General features: G+C 38.1%; 1 protein-coding gene across 3 annotated transcripts; it reads right to left on the minus strand.

The window, feature by feature from the left end:
- Positions 1–1,217: 1,217 nt before the first annotated feature.
- On the minus strand, positions 1,218–18,351 carry DDX3X (DEAD-box helicase 3 X-linked). Of its 3 annotated transcripts, XM_087721770.1 has the most exons (19): positions 18,180–18,351; positions 16,729–16,786; positions 15,977–16,027; positions 13,626–13,688; positions 11,876–12,007; positions 10,993–11,116; positions 9,913–10,080; positions 9,730–9,829; positions 8,297–8,432; positions 7,795–7,880; positions 7,051–7,149; positions 6,797–6,957; positions 6,541–6,685; positions 5,936–6,080; positions 5,532–5,713; positions 5,332–5,449; positions 4,502–4,658; positions 3,819–3,976; positions 1,218–3,719 (listed from the first exon to the last, which is right to left on the minus strand). In XM_087721770.1, the coding sequence occupies exons 1-19, from the start codon at positions 18,222–18,224 to the stop codon at positions 3,640–3,642; spliced, it is 2,208 nt and encodes a 735-aa protein (XP_087577896.1). In that variant the 5' UTR covers positions 18,225–18,351; the 3' UTR covers positions 1,218–3,639. The 3 variants fall into 3 exon arrangements, with proteins under 3 accessions (XP_087577896.1, XP_013929400.1, XP_013929401.1); XM_014073925.2 differs by lacking the exon at positions 13,626–13,688 and having other exon boundaries at positions 18,180–18,350; XM_014073926.2 differs by lacking the exons at positions 11,876–12,007; positions 13,626–13,688 and having other exon boundaries at positions 18,180–18,349.
- Positions 18,352–22,157: the final 3,806 nt, after the last annotated feature.

Genomic DNA, 22,157 nt, shown 5'->3' on the forward strand with positions numbered 1-22,157 from the left:
GATTGATTAGAAGCCAATTCAGGTTACAAATTTCAATCACCTAAGATGCTGTTAGTTATAAAACCCAGTTGCCAAGCACCCAATCTGCCACATGGCTGGTGGAGAACATGTCATCAGTCACTTTTTCTGAGATCACTAATTTTGAGCCATTGCAGCTCAAGAACTACCTGTAACTATCTGTGATATTAATCCCCGCTTATCCCAGTGTTGGTACTGAATATAACATGTACTGGTTGTTTCCTTATTTTCTTTTGAACAGTGTGTAAATATGGTTTTGTTTGTTAATGGCTAAATGGTCTGAATGACAATCTTTTAGGAATTTCCTAACATTTAAAAAAAATTCTAGTCACCCTTCTCAGTAAGCAACTCCAGGTATTGCATATGACAAAACATGAATTACAAGGCAATTAAAGTATATATGGATGCTCAGTTTCCCAACTGAACCTATGGCATTTGATTAGTTTTGTCTTCTGCTACGGTAGCTGGCAATCTCTGAGTTGCTATGTGAACGCCAGCCTTCCTGTTTTTATAATTCTGCTGTCATTACCCTTCCTGCTTAATTTTGCTTTTAATAGTTTGAAAAATTTGTAAACCACTTGTTACTGGGGGAAGGGCACTGATCAGCATTTTTTTTTTACTATATTCTTGTTCTGCTATCCTCCCCCAAACACCATTCAAACCTAATACACAACTATTTTTCTAAGGTGGAAAACAAGTTCCTGGGTAACAGGTTACATTTGTTGATGTGAACATGCCGTTTGTTATCTCATTCATACACACACACACAATCATAACCTCAAACCCCCAGTTGTACTATAAAACAATTCTACTTCAAGGGTCCAATGCATATTAAAAAGTGGTGAATGTAAACATACTCTCCCAGTCCCAAAAGTGGTTTACAGGATCAGTGACAAGTAACTGCCAAATTAGATACATTTTATTTCTACTGTATAATTATATCAATAAGCAACCACATTTACAGTTTTCAACCATTTACTACTTATTATTCAGGTAAAAACTAGCATCTGTATTGGATTAGTGTACCAAAAAGCAATAAATGGCTTTCTGTCTACCCCAAACTAAAATATCCCACTGAAAATTCAGTTCATGATACCCAGATTTAATCAGATTAGGAAAAGCAGAATCATTAATTTTTTCAACAATCTATTTTTAAACCACTCCTTTCCACCTACTGTAAGAATCAAAAATACACAGGATGCATTTCAACTTTTTATTTTATTAAAACTGAGTAATGCACAGCACATGCAGTGCTAGCATCTAAACTAATACAATAAGCAATTACTAAACCTACAGTGACCTGACGTTCATAGTGTTTACACTCAGCAAGTTTAAACCCATTCTTTGCATATGACTCTTTATCACAACTGAAGAATATTGCTGGTTGTAAAACTCACTAAAATGCTATTGCTGAATGTACAAGTCACTGATTATGCCAATACAACAAAGATAACCACATGTTTGAGGATTGCAATGTGCCAGACATTCACTGAAAAAAAAAAAAACCACACAACTAAACAAAAACTCACGCAACAAACATCTGAGAATCTGGACACTTCACATCAGTGTTTTGAAGTGTTTCATTAATATCTTAAGACAAGTGTATCAAAACCTTGGCATGTTTAATTTTAAAGTTGCCAATTTTTGTTTTACTATCAGAAAGTTATGGCTACACTGCTAATGCCGGGTCTGCTTAATTTGACTTAAGAGTTTAATATGACTTAAACATTAAAAGCTCACACTACCCCGAAATATATAATTTCACGCATACGGTGACATTCAACATTCAAGTGCCAGTGTTTTTGTACTGTCTTTTGGTCAAGTTTCTTTAAACTTTCAAAGAATCACTTTTAGGCTTACAAAAATAAATATTTGTCAAAAATGTTCAATAAATATTACACAAAACTAGCAGCAAAAAGTATCTAGAAATCTGTCGTGTGCAAATAGTTTTCTTCCCAACCATTATTCCCATGGTCCCAGTTTTAGAATCTAGTTCCTTCTCCTTAGCCAAGCTGCGTTCAGTCTCCCAAGAGACAAAATAAGATTGGAAGTTAAGGACACGCACACAAGACATATAAAATTCTCTGAATGTGCAATAAAAGAAGTATTTTGTAAAAAGTTATGGGCAAAATGTACAAGGGCCTAAATCTAGACTAATTGAAATAGCACCATAACAAATGACTTCAAATACTGTCAAGTGCACCTACTTAAAGTTTAGTACAAGGCACAATACACTTGAAAAGATCTATTGCACTTTAGGAGATTTTGCTGTTGTCCTATGCCACTTAGAGAAAGAGTTGGTAATACCTCTGGCAACAGACATTATCTCAGAGATACCAAGTGACAGAGGGCTTTTTACTGTTGGAAATACTCATCTTTGGCCAGATCAGCATTAACAAGACTAAATACAATGGAAACCTATGCAACTAAAACTGACTAAAACTGCACTTGATAGCAGAATTGAACCTTGTGCAGTTATGTACATTCCAACCTTTGTGATTTCAGAATTTGTTACTCTTCTGGAGCCATTTTACAAGTCTATAGTAAGCCAGTTATCACTTCAACGCAGCTTGAACAGAGTAATGTGAATCTGCATTAAAATAAAGCCTGCTGCATAATTCTTCCTGTTCATTCCCCCTTGACCAAAAAACATCAACACTAGCATGCGTTAAGACCAAAAAAATCAGTCAGGCCCTTTTTAAAAAATGGACCTTCACTGTTATGGTCAGCCATTCTACCATTTCAACTTAATATGGCAGGCAATTTTGAAACGTCTAAGTAGATGAATTCTCCTAAAAACTATTTCAAGTTCAGACCTTTAAACATTCCCTGTAATGTTCTGCCTTCTATTGGCTAGCTCACATTAATAATCTGCCTAAACACTGGAATTGCTGTGTTTCCTTGCATTTACTTTTAAAACAGTGCTTGTATGCATGCAATCCATACATCACCTCATTATCAGGACTGGAATGGCTTTTTAAAGACAATCAGGTTCGAAGTACCTATCCAGGATAGAGTGAGCAAATCAACTTTAACTTTGTACAGTTTTGCCACATTAGAAACTAATTCCATTGATATGCTTCAAGATGTTTTATTTTTCAAATCTCCAATATCAAAATCCTAATGTAGGCCACTGCACAAGTTTACTTTTTTTGTTTTTGCAGGTAAAGTGGATGAATCAATGATTCCTGTAAGTTGTATCACACCTGTGTGCCAAGGTTTGATTTTTATAAAGCCCAAGTTGAATAATTTTGCAAAGACAATTGATAATCTTGGGCATTACTGAGCCAACAGGACATCAAAATAAAAAGTTGTCTAAAGTTAAAGGCACAGTACATTAACAAATGATCCTCAGTCACAAAATTATAAATACAGTTTAGGAGTGAGAGTGGGGTTGGGTAAAGGAGTTAATCCTGACTACAGTGGAGTCTTTAAACCTTCTTCAAAGTAGGGCTTCTGTTCCTTTCCTTCTTGTGACCTTGAGCTCCCTTAAAAAAAATTCAGTGGAGAATCACAGCTGGTAATGTACTGCGAGTTCTTGAAGCTACACAAGGTATAGTCTGGCTAAGTTACATGTGGTTTCCATATTAGCTTGTTTGGTAAGATTCTGCAGCAAGCAGATCAGTTGCCCCACCAATCTACCCCCTGAGAGTTATAGTTTCCTCCATATCCATCACTGTTGTAGAAGCCGCCATAGCCACCTATTAAGACAAAAGATGAGAAATTTAAGATACAATGAAAATGTTCACGATTTTTTTCTATCATCTTTCATCCCAACCTAAACAACATAAAAGATTTACCTCCAAATCCTCTGCTACCTCCGTGACCACCACCACCACCAGTACCACCACTGCGACCACTACTTGCACGACTGCTGCCAAAACTACTGCCCCCACCGCTGCTGCTGCTGCTGCTGCTTGTTCGATAATCTCTGGCACCGAAGCCTCCACTGAAGCGGCTGAAGGAAAACAAAAGGGTAGGTAAGACAGTATTTGAAGTAGCCATGAATTCCATTAAATAATAAACCCTCCATTTAATTAATTCTTATATTCTGTATCTGTTTTGCTACTGCACACCTGTTATCAAGCAATAGCTACTGTCTCAAATGGTTGTTTTTTTAAAAAAGACTTTCTATTATTCATTCTCTGCAGAACATTATTTCAAAATTTCAACTGAACTGGCATCTAATTTCACCAAACCAAAAAGTCTAACACAATAAACAGGGAACACCATGCACACTGCCCTGAGGTCCTATAAGAAAAATGGGATATAAATCTATCAAACAAGTACCCTGGTCTTTCAAAAACGAAACAGTCCTTTACTTTTCTTAGGAATGCAAAGGAATATTGGAGCAGCAAAAAACTCTCACCCTAAAAACACAGGAAGTAGAATAGCTTGCAGTCTAATGTAACAATAAAACAGAGTGAAGCTATAGCCAGCTACATGGAAGGCAGGTTACTCAAACTTAGTTCATTCATATTACCCTTTGGAACGCCCACGACTGCTTCCGCCCTTATGATGCTGCTCATATGCCATGTTTTCTAGCCAAGATGGTACTTCCTGTTTAGCTTCAACAAGCAGATCTAACAAGTCTTTTGTGATATTTATGTTCTTGTCATTAAAAAATGACGTGGCAAGACCTAAAATAAAAGTTACGGGAACATAGAACTTCAGCGATCTGTACTTATTTTCAAAATGACACAAATAAAAGCAGATAGTCCTTCCTGACCATTCATGATGAGCTCTTAATATCAGTATTTATCATTGCATTTATCATAATTTTTCCCCTTTTGTGTGAAAGATAAGCCATGGATGGGCTTTTCCTTCTACAGTGCATGATTCACAACAATGAAAGAAATAACATGTCAAAATCAAAGGCATTTAAAAGGGGATATTATTCAAAATGTTTTAAGTATAAAAATTGAAAACCTGGGATACTATATTTTCAAATATATTTTTCAATGTGAAAGCTTCTCAGAAGCATAATAAAACTATCCAATGCAGATTTCCATTAATTAATTTTTTTTACAAAACCAGCAACAAGATTTGTAAGTTCATTTACTGCATTACAAGGAACTTATGAATTGTCTCAATAATATATACATACACTGATCTTTCCCAACAGCCTTTATTGCTAGAGGTCTCCTTAAAAGTATTTGCATTCTAATCTATGTCCACTGTTACTTTGAAAAGGCTTCTTTCAAATAGAGGTTGACAAAATTCTGGGCAGCTACAATCTCATGTTATTTAGCACATCTGCATATAGAGAGCTTAACAATTACAAAAACTCCATCAAGATTAATGCTCTCTTACCAAGATTTCCTACACGGCCCGTACGGCCAATGCGATGCACATATTCTTCTATGTCACTTGGCAAATCAAAATTTATGACATGTTTAACATTGGAAATATCCAGTCCTCGTGCCGCTACCTATTGGAAGACAAGAGGGGAATCCTGAGTTCCCAAAGATAAAATTAAAAAGACACACACAGCTATACAAATATATCCTTACTGCAGTGGCAACCAAGATGGGACTTCTGCCAGAGCGGAACTGATGTAATGCTTCTTCTCTATCTCGCTGACAGCGATCACCATGAATACTGGTGCAAGCATATCCTTCATTGTACAGGAAATCCTCCAGAGAATCAGCTCCCTTTTTAGTCTCTACAAACACCAGAGTCAAGGATTCCTTGCCTGCACATACAAAGAATTTCATTAACTAATGGTGTATCTGTCAATATAGCACGGCATGGTATAAACTAGTGCTTATTATTGCAATAATAAAAAGATGTTACTAGGCAAGCTAGTTGCAGACAGATTGAAGTAAGAAGTCAATTATAGGAGAAAAGAAGGAAAAATCTTAATTCTTCTCCTCAGCTAACACAGATTTACATTAGATTTATCCTTAGTCTTTACCTGTGGCATTCAAGAGATCAAGCAGAAATGATCTTTTGTCTAAGTCTTCCACCCACACTACTTTCTGTGTGATGTTCTCAGATGTAGAGCCAACTCGGCCAACAGCCAGAAAAATATATTCCTCCAAGAAATCACGAGCAAGCATCTAAAAAATAGCACTTAATTAGCATAAACAATATGCATCTAATCAGTTTATCAATCCCCACAAACCTCTATGGGGGTACAGACCTATCTCAACACTAGGGAGTTAATTAAAGACAAGTTCTTCAAAAGAAAACTATTCAAGAACTGTTTTTTTTTTAACAAGTTTACCATAGACATGTCTATAGATTCAGTCATCCAGTTCATGCTTGTCCCAAAGGTGCTGTTCAAAAGGCAACTGGACTGTTTTTTTCCCTTGGAAACATTTCACTTCTCATCCCAGAACTGAAGAAGCTCCTTGGATGAGAAGTGAAACATTTTCAAGGGGAAAAAAACCAAGAAAGTCCAGTTGCCTTTTGGAATAGCAGTGTTGGGTTTACCATAGATAACTATTTTCAGTATATCAATTCCCTTTAATGTGCTGAATCTTACTGGAAAGTTGAACATCATGCATAAATAAATACCTGGATTTCCTTTGGAAAAGTAGCACTAAACATCATTGTCTGACGGACACCCTTTGGTGGCATAGTATCTTTTTCAACAATACGACGAATCTGAGGCTCAAAACCCATGTCAAGCATACGATCAGCTTCATCCAAAACCAAGTATCTAGAAAATATAAAATAGCACATCAAGAGTTCCACAATTCCATACTGACAAGGAAGTTCCAAAGTATCCAATGCTATCAATATTACAAAACTTATTATCTGTATTACTTACTTGCAGAAGTCCAGGCCTATCTTTCCCCTCTCCATCATATCTACAAGGCGGCCTGGAGTTGCCACAAGCAAATGGCAACCACGTTCCAAGTCACGTATCTGTTGGCCAATGTCAGCGCCACCATATACAACACAAGGACGGACTTTGGAACGATAGGCAAACTAGAGGGTAGGAAATTTCAGATTTTAGAATTTCAGATCTAAAATTATGCCTTGTGATCTGCTAATAAGTTCCCAGGAGCATGTAACATTTACCTTTCTAGCTTCTTCATATATCTGCACTGCCAATTCTCTTGTTGGAGCCAAAACTAATGAAATTGGGTATTGTTTACGACGCCCATATCTTCCATTTTCCTGTAATGTTACAAGAGCAGGATGTCACTGAAGGTATAAGCCCAATGTTATGCAAGACATTTCATTCTGCCTCAATACTTCCTTGAAGTTAAACAGCAATACAGTCCTCAATTTGCGACAATTGAGCCCAAATTTTGCTAAGCAAGGCAATTAAAAGTGAGTTGCACTTTATTTTACATTTTGCCAGTTGTTAAGCAAATCACCGAAGTTAGGTGAATCAAGCAGTTGTTACGTGAACCTGGCTTCTCCCATTGAGTTTGCTTCTGGAAGCTGGCAGGGAAAGTTACAAAGGGTGACATGATTCTGGAACAGTGTAAATGTCAGAAATACACACCAGTTGCCAACCATCTAGGTTTTGATCACATGACCAAGTTATTAAGTCTGAAAAACTACCATGTTACTTTTTTCAAAGCCATTATAACTTCAAATAATTACTAAATGAGTGGTTGTGTGCCTGTACAGCTACTTTTGGGCTAAAACAAAATTAGTGTGCAACTTTCCTCTGCAGAGGCAAATGAGTTTGAGTTACATTCTCAAACAGAAACTTTATTCCCATACATTAACACAGAAGTGACAACTGGATAACAGCATGATAAAATGCACAGTATCTAGATATTGTTTATATGATGCAAACCATACACTTGCCTTCATGGCTCTCAAAGCATCACCTGGACCATCTGTATATATCTGACTCAATATGGGAAGAAGGAATGCAGCAGTTTTCCCAGAACCTAGAGAAAAAGATGCATTAAAATTTGATAGCAATGCAAAATCCTATTATTTCTGAAAAATTCAACCAATGTGGTGGTGGTTGTTGTTATTATTATTATTAATTATTATTACAACAAGTTATACAGAAACCTGTGTTGGCTGCAAATGGTTTTTACTCCAATGGTCAAATTAGTGGTGGTTAACTAATACAGCCAATTGTAAAACAGCAGGTCTTTACAATTTACCCAAACCCCTTCAACTTGGAGAACAGCACTGGCCCATTCTCAGCATTTATTCAACACTTCAAAATACAATAATCAGCAAGGTTTCTAAAGGAAAGAGTTCAAAATTTGTACAGCATGGATTTCATAGTTGCTAAATTTTATTTTTACTTCATTTAGAACATGCAGCTATAACATAAACATTACAGACTTACCTGTCTGGGCACAAGCCATCAGATCTCTTTTGTCTTTGATGATAGGAATAGCATATTTCTGAACAGGAGTAGGTCGAGTGTAGCGGGTGAGTTCAATGTTCCCCATGATAATTTCCCCCATGTCAACATCGCTAAACTGCAAAGGTATTTCAGTTATTAAACAGGAGTATTCTACATTAGTCTAATTACCTTATTAGCCAGTGTTGCATTCATATGGACACCTGATTATGAATGGATGGAGCACTCCCATCTACCCAATGCCCTTGCTAATGAAGTAAAGAAGCTTGTTTGATTTTAAAGTTTTGGTAGGAATTTGACTTTAAGGTGGGCAAGTGCTAGTTCTAAGCTTGACATTGGGGCTAACAGTTTTTTCCCCATGTATAGTAGACAATCAAAAGCAGCTAATTATAATTCCAGGATGCAATTTTTTTGTTATCTGGTTTCCATTGAAGAATAGTTATAAAAATAAACCCAGGACTTGTTTTTTTAAAAATTGGACTGTGCCACACAATCAACTTGTCTCATTTACAGATAAAATGTAGGAATTAACAAATTTAGGTGAAGCAGTATTCCTAAAGCTGTTTTTGAGCATGCTATGGTCATGCAATGCACTCAATGTAGAAAACAAGCAAATAGTCCTCAACTTATAACCATTCATTTAATGACTGCTCAAACTTACAACAGCCCTAAAAAAAGTGTATTACCTTTTTTTACACTTACAGAAATTGGTCCAATTATCAAAATTCAGGCACTTGGCAAATGGCATGTATTTATGACAGTTGCATTGTCCTGGGATCATGGGAATCACCATTTGTAACTTTCCCAGCTGGCTTCTGATAAGCAAAGTCAATTGTGGGGTTCGGGTGGAAGAAAGCCAGATTCACTTTACAACTGCAGTGATTCATTTAACAAGCGTGGCAAAAAGGTCATAAAGTGAGGCATTTTTGCCTGGATTAGCAAAAGAAATGTTGAGTTCAATTGTGGTTGTAAGTTGAAGACTCTTGTTTTTACCTAGCCAAGTAACATCAACAAATGTACAACAACCTAAGTTCTACAGTACTCTTGAAAATAATCCACCTGCACTGTTATTTTAGTACATTAACCTGTCAATTATTTTCTTTTTAATTATTGACTGTAGAAGTTCCCCATTTCTCTTTCCAATATATTTAAAATGTATTTCATCCTCAATTCATTTAGCAAAAACCTCAATATAGCCCGGTGTAATAAACCAGGTGTAATAAGATGACCAAGTTTAAAAAGAATCAGATACAAAATCATAAGGTATCATCTCTTTCCAAACAAAATTACTAGCCTAAAAAATGGAACCAATGTTCTTTCTAAAGGATTAATCAATTAAAAAGTACTGATTTATTACAATATAGACGTTTAACAATTTTATCAAGTAAATGCATTATGAAACTGGTAGTACTTACACTTTCAATGTGTGGAGGACAGTTGTTGCCTGTTGCCTCAACTGGAATGTCATCATATTTTTCAAAGTTAATGCCTGTATTCCCCCCAGCGAACAGCTCCCTAGAATGAAAATAAATCAATTGTGTAATCTGCAGCATTGAATGTTTCACTGAAAGGTTGCCAGGTAAGCTTGTAATACTCACTGTTCCATACGTTCACTTGGGGCAAGTGGTTTTGACCAATCATCTTCGTCATTTTTATCACACCAACGATTGTTTCCGCTACGATCAAATCGACCAAAGCAACTCCTATCACCACGACTCCCAATACCATCAAAATCACTACTGCATCTTCCACCGCCATCATCATATCTAATCATACAACATAACATTAAATCCACATGTGCTCCTTTGAAGTAACCTACCAATTAAATATTTAATTTAAAATATTCCCTTTTGCTTTAAAGCAGATTGCATTATTTGAGGCTTAAGGCCATATTTTGCTTTTCAGAAACATACTAAAGATATCATCCAAAGATTAATTAGATTAATTAATTAACTTGACTATAAAAATTAATAATTTCAATTTTCTATCATATTAAAGAACCAACTTCTGGGAATCACGCTGATTTGAGGGCTGCAGCTTTTGCCCTTCTGCTATCAAAGGCTCTCCATTTAACTGTTTCTTTGCCCTTGCTATAGGAAGATTCAACTAAGTAAGATTTTAACAATTCAGATTGCGTTTATTCCAACTCAATTCTTAGTGATTAATTAGGAACTCTTGGGTACCAAGCTCTGGGTTCAGCTCCCTTTTCAATCATGACATTCATGGCCTTAAACTATTCCTTCACTCAGTACAAACTACGTCATAGGATTCTTAGGAGGATAAAAGGGAGGAAAACATGCATACTGCCTTGAGCTCCCTGATGGGAAAAAAAACCTTCAAGATACTCTGTAATCAAACCAAATGGTTACAGAACAGGTTTTGAATATAAGGAAAAAAATATGCATGTAAGATTTTAGATATGGAAAATCACAAAATTTCTCATAAATTCTGAACTAAATAACCCTATTAGCCAAAAGCAATTTTATGGGAAATGCAGAGTATTTTTCCTAATTAAAATACACATATACCTAGCTATTGCTACCAAACAATTCAAACTAATTACATATTAGGATTACTGTAATAATTTTATTAAAAGTAACATGATACAACTAAATTTCTGCAGCCAATACATCAGTAAAGATTTGCAGTTTAAAAAAAAAATTAAACAAAGTGATTACCTTCCTCTTGAGCCATTGCCACGGTCAGTAAAGAAACTTGATTTTCCTGATCCACGTTCACTTCTTGCACCAAAGCTACTATATGCATCCCTGTCTCTGGCAGCATTCCATCCACCATCAAATCCTACAAATAATACAATCCATCATTAAATATTTCCAAATATATTTACAGGTAAGAAATATATTGAGAACAACCATTAATATCAACAAGTAGCCATCAGTTTTCCAAATATAACTTCTGTTTGTTCAAAGTAAGCCATACTGCCATCGAGTTAAGATGGCACTGACAGCAAAAAATGGAATGGTGATCCTTTCAAGCTGAATGAACCCCACCCACCCTGGATACTTTTACTTCTGTTCAATGAGGAATCAGCCTATGGCATATCTCTAGAGTTCAATCATTAGGCAACCCATACTATATTATGTTCATTTAAAACTTGACAATTTCACAACAGCTTGAAAACGGGATCATTTTAAGTTTCATGTATTTGCCCACATACTGACAAGAGTAAAGAAGAAACAGTCAAATGATGAAAGATTTTGAGAATGTATAAAACTTCCTTGATATGTAAAACCTGAATACAGTAATTGGAACTATTGGACAATGAGCTTCAATACTTGTAAGTCGTTAATAAAAACATGAAAAGTTTTGATTTGAGGATTCAAACCGATCATCTTCGACTGTGGTAAGGATTCTAAAGACCCATTAAAATTTCAGAACTATGATATCTGTTGCATTTCAGTTTAGGAAGGCAGCTCCATTAAAGCTGCTTGGTAAGAAAATTCAAAGAATTTTCCATAAGTTCCATCAGCTTTGTCCTTTCTTAAGATCTCTAGTTTTTAATCACTAAGTTGGATGGAAGTGACAGATCCCCACGCCCACCTCTGTCATCACGTCCAGATCCTCCTCTGGATCCAAACACACCGCGATCACGATCGTAGCCATTCATCCGGCTGTCACGATCATATCCATTCATATAGCCATTACCTCCACGAGAGTCCCAGCTGGGGGAATCTTTAGCAGAGAATAAAAAGTTAAACAATTAAAGTGTTAAATGTCACTTGTGCCAGCAAATAGTTTTTGCAAGCTCCACTGTAAGTGTGACTTTTGTTGCCAAAAATGTACATTTTAAGGGCACCTATTTTTTAAAAAGGGCAATTTGGCCTCAAATAATTAAAATTGCAGGTTTCTCTGCATCTATGTTCACAAAAGCTGCAAAGTTTATGGATACTTAATTATGTAGCTGAACTAACTTTCTTAAGCTATTGTACTATATTTGTACTATAGCTAGGTATACCAATATTGCTGCCATGCAGTAAGTTAGAAGCACATCTTAAATGGTCAATTTGAAGTAAGTCCAGCACTAAACTCAGGGTCCAATGCTAAGCTCAAAGATACAAATTAAGCATGTAGCAATTTTAAAAAGCAAAATTCTGACTAGCTAATGCTAGTATATGCATTTTTTCAGTGTTTTTTAGAATGTTAGAAGTATGTTAGAAGTCTGCAACTATTATTAGAAAGTTCATGGAAAAAGATCCAATCTGTGTTGGTTACCAGGACCAGAGATAAATGTGTCCCAGTGACCAACTGGGATTGGATTCTGCAACATTATCATGGGACACATATTTGCCTTCATTCATGAGTTCCAGTAAGTTGGAAGGTTAGTTATCTGGTTTATCTTTGCAAATATTGTGAAAAGTTTCAGAAACATACCTTGGTTAATTTCCTACTGAAAATGTGAAGAGCTCAGACTATAAAGAGTAGCTAGCATTGTGAGGGATAAAGTATTTGCTACAACTAGAGCTAAAGGAATTTTCCCTTCAAAACATCACATTAGTCGAGTGCTTCCCAAACTTTGTCATATTATATCTGACAATATTTAATATACCAACAAATTTTATTTTTAAAATCTGCCATTAATTTTATTATAGTATTTTGAATAAGCTATTCAAATGTATGACCTTTTTTAAATCTTTCAGAAACTTATCCAGTTCATAGATAAAATACTTAGTTATTAATAGTAGGGAAAGTACTAAGCCACCTGCTGATTTATTACCTTGAAAGATTCAGCACATTGTGCTAGCGTATATTATATGAACATGCCCACTGAACAGAAAACCTGTTTTATTTTAAAACTTCGAACAGATTCACACTATTGTCAAAGGAAACATTTTAACCGCATTGTTGATGAAGAAAGTGTTAGTTTTAGTACATGTAGCATAAAAAGAACCATGGCCATAATTAACTTTGATTTAAAATTAATAAAGGTGAATTTTAAGTTTTTTGTTACTATGCTGGCGTCTTGTTTAAGAACTAATAACTTTCTCACCACGTAATGATGAGTCTACAAAAGTGGATTCTGGTATTTGCTAATTATAGGTTTTTAATAAAAATAGTACTAAAAGTACTAAACTCAAAAGGAGCAAAAGAATTTAACATTTCTTCACTGTCTATTTTCTTAATCATGTAACACCAATTGAGAAAACTGTTAAATTGAGGCAAAGAAGGCATGGTATGCCTGAGAATGTGCTTGAAGAAAAAGCTCAAACTGTTAGTTAACTGCAAATTACTGCTTAGAGACATGCTCCCAAACGACAAACTTTAAAATCACTTCAGCCTGACACCAACTTACAGCTTCTTGGTGGTGGCATCGAATTGGAATAGTAGTTTGCTGTATAGTTATGGATATTGTATGCTGCAAAAAGAGCCATGAAAACTCCCAGCATTATGATTCAGTTTGAAAGCATATTAAAATATTGTTATGGAATGTCTCCAACCAGTGTTAACTTTTTCGCATCCTTATTCCAAAATGTAAAGTTTCTACAAATATATCAGCTTACCTTTGGTGATAGTAGAGTTCACATTAGAAGTATCCTGAATTTTTGTGGCCAATATGAAGATACCCCCCCCCCCCAAAATCATCTAACAGAATGCTTAAAAAAAAGGAGCTGGCCAATCAACAGCTTAGGACAGTCAGAAACATCAAAAATTTCTCACTACTTCCAAGCATGTTTCAGTCCACTATAAAGCTGGCTTTTATTCACTCACTCAAAATAGTATTACAAATCTTCTCTTTGATTGCTTTTAAGTACCCTTCACCATGGTAATATCCTTCTGGAGAAGATTAACCCAAGCAGCTACCCACCTTCATTTAAGAGGTCTGTTTGATTTTCTGATTGTAACAAGACTTTTTTTAAAAACTCTTCTTCTCCCTAATCTAGTAAAAGGCCCAAAAATTATCCTATGAATTTCAATGTCACTCTGAAGTAACAAGAACCGCTGCCCACTTTCCAACCGCTGTTCACTTTCAGTGAACCCTCCCACAAGACCCAATAATGTTTTGGATCGGGGTGTCAAACGTGGTCCAAGGGTCAGATGCGTCACACAGACCACACCCACCCACTGCAAAGGTCACGAAATGTCACATGATGGCAATGTGACGCCGCAAGTTTCACACTCATTTTAAATCACTCCCAATCAGCAGTTAACATTTATATTATAAGCCAAAATGTATGAAAAACACTAGAAAATTAAAAAAAAATCATTCTAATGACTTTAGCCTTGTGTATTAGAATAGGTGGGTGGTGGGGTGCACTAATTTATTAATCTTTGTTATGTGTTCACAACAATTTTAAAAGTTTCTGAATTCTATTAACTTTTTACACATGTGAACCGATAAGATTAGCTATTTATGGTTATGGAAATTCTGGAAATCAAAACAATTTTTTCAAATTCTACCAAGTTCTAGCTTACAGTAAGTTTTCCACAGAGAAGACAAGAAACAGCCAAAAGGTAGTCTCATATCTGCTCTAATTTCAACAAGAAAGAAAGGCTGTAAATTCAAACGCTCTAAAAATTTCCATAACAGTTGAATGAGTTAAGGGTCTACTGCTCAGTGGACCACATAATATCCCTCTAATTTTAAATTTAAAAATGGAAGGTCGGCCTAAATAAACTGTTAAGAACCAATAAAAATGGCACTTTGGCATTTAACCAGAAATTGTTAAATATACCTGCCACAAGACTACATCTAACATAGAAACAAACTTCATTTATTTTGCCCACTATTGTCAACTTAAAATAATCCTCCCTCCCAAAAATTGGGGGCAAAACAACTTTCTTGCAAACCACAAAAAAAGTAAAAAGAACTATCTACCCCTAAACAAAGCTTCCATTAAATATTTACCTTTTATTTATTTAGTTAGTTAGTTACTTGCTAACAAGATTGAATTCCAGAAATATGGATCCTCTGAGAAAACTCAAGAATGTGATTATTATTTCTACAACCTTTTTGGATCATTAAGTTAATTTTATCTAATATTTTTAATAACTAACTTTAACTGTCAATCAACTTTAAAAACTTCTATGAAGTTTTAAATTTTTAGCCCTATAGGAGATCAACACAAAAATACATATTTTTGAAAAAATAGCACCCACACTAAATGGAAAAAGGCCTGGGTCTCTGCTTACTTCCATTTCTTTATTACTAATGTTTTAAAAATGTTTCATTTCATCACGGATCGTTTCATAATTGCAATCTGAATCATCACAATTATCAATTATGTCATTCCACATTAGAATCAATACAAGACCATGAATTTGACCATAACTTTCAGAAGAAACAATATTTTCTCTTGGCCAGGTGTCACCATTGTTCTCTTTGCAATAAGTTGCATTAACACTTAAATAGCTTTACTGCTTAAGTGAAAATGCAACTCAATCACTAGCCTACTAACTGTATTACACTCAAGCTGAATTTCCTCTTGCAACCTTCATACTGTAAAAAAATATCAGTGTTAGTGTGCAAATTCAATTTTGTATATGCTTCCTTGCTACTTATAACCAGAGATATCACTTCTAAGCTTAGTACAGGATTTTACTAATGTTTAACGTTTTGGGGGGTTGTAATGAATATCCACCTGTGAATCAAGTTTAAATAAAGCACTATTACTTCACAATTGAAATCTGTATTAACAAACATACCCTGCTTTGAAGCTTCTCTATTTCGTAAATGAGGAGGAATGTACCGGCCTTCTGGAAGAAAAAATACTTGTTACTTTAAAAAACTTTGCTATCTAGAACATTCACAATCCATCACAGTATTTTTCTTATACTTTTCATGATTGGAAGCTGTCAGTATATAATTTTTACTTGGCTATCAAGGACAAAGAACTTCTAAACCAGAATAATTTATAAAGTGTAGTTATGTAATAACCTGCCATTAAGAGATTAAGTTACTAAGAATCAAAAGGTTTTTTTTTAAAAAAAAAACATAGTTATACTGTAGCATTTTCCTTTGAAACCTATTTATCCCACTAAGTAACAAGTCAATATTGCCAAAACTTAAAAAATACAGTCCTGGAACTCAGTCAACAGCGGTTCTTTTGCAGTATAAAAGGAATAAGATAGCCCAGGTAGGTGATAGTCCAGTCCAACAATCTCTATTCTTCAAATATATTCCAGAAAAGTTACAGGATTCAGAAATTGAATGAGTGATGATCTAATCAAGCAATACTGGATTAAGGAAGCATGCAGCCCATAACTTATTTTTTAAAGTTCAATTTTCTAGCAAGATTAAAAAACCATTATTTAACATTAAATATGCATTACAAATACTACTGTGGAAACAGAATAGTAGCTTGATTTTACAGCTTCAATAGAGGCTATTTTTACTGAATTGATAGACCACCCATAAGACATATTAACTCTAGCAACATATTGAGTTATTTACTTACTACTTGCTGTTCCTCCTCCACTCTGAGAGTCTGAGGAATTCAAGTCTAGACCAGCAAACTTAAAAAAATACACAAAAGTTATTAGTTACATTTTCAAATGAAATCTGCCAAGTTTTACCTTTGACTCAGAATAATATCAAGCAACTTTCATTTGTTCATTTATCAGTACTTAATTATAGAATACAGCAATTCAAGTGGTGTACCATCAGATTATTTTATATTGATATTAAACATGCCAATTGCTTCCCAATAACTACCATCCAGTTTTAAAAAGCACTTGCTTTTTAAGCATTTTCTCCCCACCACTTCTTTTAACGTGTTACGGCAGATTTGATTTCTTTGAGCAAAATGACATTAGTTATATGCTATAGGAGCCTTATGTAGTAAATCACAGCTTTACCTTGCATTAGAAATATCGATTACTTTTTTTTAAACTGTTTTAAGTATAAACATATACTTTAAACATATATAAACATATGTATAAATATATATTATGATTTTAGTCTAAATACCCTCGTTTAAAATCGCAAACCATGAGGCCGCCTCCCCGGACCAGACGAACCTAGCTGAGTCGTTTCCTGCCCGCTCTCTGCGTTTTCAGGCCGTAGCCGCTAATCCGGTGGCAGCGTCACACGCCTGCTCTTATTTCTCTAACTGGCTCCATTTCGGGAGCTGGTTCTAGCCCACACCGCCCGCAAGACTTTGCTCTGCCACCGCTCTCGACCACTGGCAAGAACGGAAGCGGGGAGCGGAACTATTTGACTAGCGTAAAGGAGAAGAGAGGGAATCCGCCTTTACAGGCGCGGTACCACCCTCTTTCTCCCCCCTCTCCGACAGGGGCTTCGAGGACAAAGGAGATGGGGGGGCGCGCGCGTCTATGCGCGCGCACCCAACACTGGAAACAAGAGCGGCAGCAGTAGCTAAGTGGCTCCCGCTCCCCGGCTGGGGAACCGCGCACGCGCTTCCCCCAACCTCCCATTTCGTCACCACTCGATGGCCGCTGTAGTCCCCCGCCCGCTGCAGTTCGAAGCGAACGCCGCTAGGGGGCCCGGCAGATGTAGCACACTAGCCAGAGCCGCACAAAGCCCCGAGCAGGCCCGGCCTGTCTCACACGGCCCATGGGCATTTCACCCTATCCTTTACGCCTCGCCGCGATTCTCCCCCTTTCCTTCAGCAACCCCCCCCGCTTCATTTTCCGGTCTACTACATTTTAAGCCCAAGCCGCCAAAATCGCGGCCTCCAAAAAATGAACTGCGTCACAGTAAAATGCGGCACCAGAAGGCCGACACAAAAACCGTACCGGGCTGGTGGAGCGCGGGAAGATAGTAGGGTATCACAAGGGAAAAGGAGACTACGAGAACCCCGAAGCCAGATCGGCCACCAGTGGGGGAGGGGCGAAAAGCCCTCCCTATCCGGGCCCACCCTTGAGTTTTTCCCTTCAGTTCCCTCACCTGCTGATCTAGACCGAGGGCATTTTCCACTGCCACATGACTCATAACGAGAGATCGTTCCGGGAGGTCCCGCTCCGTGTAGATAAACTCGAATTCACGAGAAGTAATATACGCCTCGCTTACAACAGCTCTCCCACCTCCGCCTTAGAATCGCTTCTCTAACTGAAACACCCCCAGTTCGACCCGGGCCTTTATATATTCCTCCGCCCCCTCGCAGCCGCCGTGCTGACTTCAGCGCGCAAGCCACGCCCCTTCTTCCTCCTTTCGATCCCCCTCCCCCCACCTCTGCTTGCTGCAAAAGGTATCGCGGGGAGAACTCTCCGCTCCGCATTAAGAGGTGGGGGGAGGGTGAAGAAATCCCAAGACTACCGCGAGAACTAAAGTAAATTCTGGACTCCTTCCGATTCAGGAGGCGTTAGATGATACCGCGAGGCTTCCCTGCACAAAGTTTATAGCGCTGTTCACGCGAGATTCCCCCTCCTTTAGCCACCCCCTCCCTTCTGTTTTCGTTTCATAAAAACTAGTGGTTCAACCGGTTCCTCCAAGATCTCGCGAGAGATTTATCAAAAGAAGTCTGCTCTTTGCAACAGTCTCCTTAGGTCACATGAACAACCCTGCTTAGTCTAGCCGCCATCTTAGATTATGAGCGGCTTTTGCTGCTGCAGTGGCGCAGCTCTGGGTCGCGAAAAGGGAGATGGGAGGGATTCTGTGAGGGGCCTGAGGCTTAGGTCTGGAAGATTGCAAAAAACAGCACGAGAGTATATGAGTATGTCATGGAGACATGATGTGACTCGTTTCTCCCTTGTGTGTGACCTAAATTGCGGTACCCTGGCAACAACGAGGATGGGTAGTAAGTCCTCCCGCCTCTTTCTCACAGACCCGCGGAATCGCCGAACAATAAACGGGTAATGAATTTTGTGCCTGCTCCCGCGTTTCTTATCAAGGGTAAATCCTATTTGATAACACGTCACTGTTACTCCTACAGATATTTTAAGGCCATCCTCTACTATTTTTCCAGGTCTCATCTATGATGCAAAACTACTGATGACCGTTAGATAGCAACAACGGGACATTTCTCTCTCACTCCAACACTATGGCATCTGATTTTTTTTTCTGGGGCGAAGTTGAATCATTGATAAGTGGTTGCAGACGCACTGATGAAAGAAATGTCCTGGGTTCGGATCCAAGTGGGGAAAAGGCACAGGAGACATGGAGGTTGCTTGCAAAGATGATTTAATGGTGGACAGGACCACATGGCTTGAGTCCTGAACAGAAAAGGTGATCACATGTTTCAATGTTGGTGGAGAAAAAGAGAAGGAGGGCTGAGATGCTGAGTCCCTGGTTTTATGCCCTCTCTGGCCTTTGATCTTGAGCTTGTATTCTTATTGGTTGTCAGACTCCCATGGGGCTATGCAGGGGCAACTCTCTAGGCTGTATTTTGAATCCAGGTTTGGTTGAGTTCTCAGATGCCATGTAGTGAGTTGGGTAAAGGGCCAATATTATCATGACTTAATCCCATCACCCTGAAGCTGAAGGGGAGAACTCTTTATTATGTAAAGGGACTGGCTTCGCCATCTTAATGGCCCATTGACAAAGTGGGCGGGGATAGGAAGCTGCAGGGAGCAATTCTCTCTTTAAAACATAATTCTTTTCACATCCAGGGAAATATAATATTCTGCCATTTTAATATTTCCTAGGATATTTCATTTTTCTGGGAGAGGGCTGGGTGATAACTTTCCACAGCACAAAGATTCACTTTTAGATACACTGTATCAGTACTGGTTGTCCTATCTAGTAAATATGGGATAGTCACAGATCAACCAAATACCAACAGTTCAGAACAGCCATTTCTTCTAAAAGTAGCCTTCGTATATCTCACCAGTTTTAAAGTAATATACAAAAAATCCACTCAAGATAACATTTCAGAATCCAATCTGTGTCGGTCATTGGGATCAGAAGTTTAGTCACACTGCTGGAGAGAAGTTCCCTGAAGATGGGCTCCAGCACGAGTCTGAAAGCTCAGAGGACTAAACAAACCTCTGGTGCCAGTGACCGACCCAGAATGGATCCTACAACGTTATCCTGGGACACACTTTTGCATTCATGATAAAACTTAAGGATTCGTGTACTACCATAGTTACATTATGTCGCAGCACTTGAAAAGCTAATTAAGCAAGGTAGTATGGGAAGACCATCAAGCATTACAAGGGTTGTTGGCTAATCTAAGACAAAAAATACCCCAGCAATGATAGACCACTTCAATATTATTGCTAAGATTGTTTAACAAGTCTCCAGAGAGACTTATTCTCTATCATTGAAATAACTAGGATTGCTGATGAGAATTTAGATTAATCTATTAAGTTAATTCCTGATAATTATACATCATACACAAGAAGTCCTTTGTCAGCCCTTCTTCATTCAAAAATCAGGAAAGAAAACCACAGGACTCCATTGATAGAAATCAAGTGTACTTTTACTAATTATAAATGAATAGAAGCGAAGCTAAGCGAAGTCTGATTATTTAGGCGCGAAAGTGAATAATATATTGTATAATTCATTCCCCTCCCCTTGGCATCCCGTGCACAGTCCAATCATAATTCTCCCAATTGTCAGGTGTGAGATAACTTCGAAAGGCATCACCAGGATGGAATGCTGGTTCCGTTGGCCTTGGCGGGAAACACTCCTCCTCCACATGCGCAGTAAGGTGGACAGTTCAAACTCTAGAATCTTCCTCCAGCACAACGAGTCCCCTCCCAAATACCATGCCCCCCCTCCCCGTTTCAATGGCAGCCGAAGCAGCAGCAAAGCGGAGGCTGACATCCGGCCCTCCTCCAGAAAAAGGCGGTCAGACCTGGAAAACGACAAAGCACAAACAAACAGACGAACAACAAGAAACAGAAAGCGAAAAAAAGGGGAGAAAAAAAGTCAGGAAATATGGGAAACTAGGGCTTGTCAGGATAAGCAGAATAGAATTGGCGGAGCAACTCAGGGGCCTGGACATGGGATTTGTCTACCCATTCGGCATGAGAAGGGGGGAAATGCTTCCAAGCCACCAGGTACTGAATACGATTCCGCCGCCTGCAGGAGTCCAAAATTTCACGGACTTCGAAATGTTGTTCACCATCAATCAACAGCAGGGCAGGTGGCGGATCAACAGGCGGACGTAAAGACGAAAAGCAAACAGGCTTAATGAGGTTAACATGAAAAACAGGATAGACCCGGTTGAGGTGTTTAGGCAGCTGTAGGCGAACGGAAACAGGATTGATGACCTTGATAATAGGAAATGGACCAACATACTTAGGCCCTAACTTCTTGGATTTCTGGGGAGTTTGAAGAAATTTGGTGGACAAATAAACCTGATCACCCACTTTGTAATCAGAAGGCCTAGTCTGTTTCTTATCCGCCTGTTTCTTATGTGCGCGATGCGCAGCGTCCAAAGTTTGAAGTGCTAAAGGCCAAACATGCCGAAGGCGATCACTCCATTTAGAGAGGGATGAGACGTGCGGTTGCTCACGAAGAACTTCAGGAATAGGCACAAAATCCTGTCCAGACACTACCGGGAAAGGGGTGAATCCAGTGCTGCTATGCACAGAATTATTATAAGCCACCTCCGCATGTGGCAACAAGTCCACCCAATCATCTTGCTAGTAGTTGATGAAACAACATAAGTACTGTTCTAGAACAGAATTAGTCCTCTCACAAGCCCCATTAGTCTGAGGGTGGTGGGCGGAGCTTAAGCCCTGGGCGGAGCCAATCCGCTTGAGAAATTCCCTCCAGAACACGGAGGTGAACTGCACACCCCTATCTGAAATGATCCGGTCAGGCACCCCATGTAAGCGGTAAACGTGAGAAATGAACATTTTTGCAAGAGTCTTAGCAGATGGAATCTTGGGGCAAGGGATGAAGTGGACTTACTTGGAGAACAAGTCAGTAACCACCCAGATAACCGTGTGCCCCTGGCTCTCATGGAGTTCGACA

Source organism: Thamnophis sirtalis, unplaced genomic scaffold (assembly GCF_051295495.1).
Source record: "Thamnophis sirtalis isolate CommonGarterSnake01/CBP01778 unplaced genomic scaffold, rThaSir2_p1.2 scaffold_8, whole genome shotgun sequence".
Lineage (NCBI taxonomy): Eukaryota > Metazoa > Chordata > Lepidosauria > Squamata > Natricidae > Thamnophis > Thamnophis sirtalis.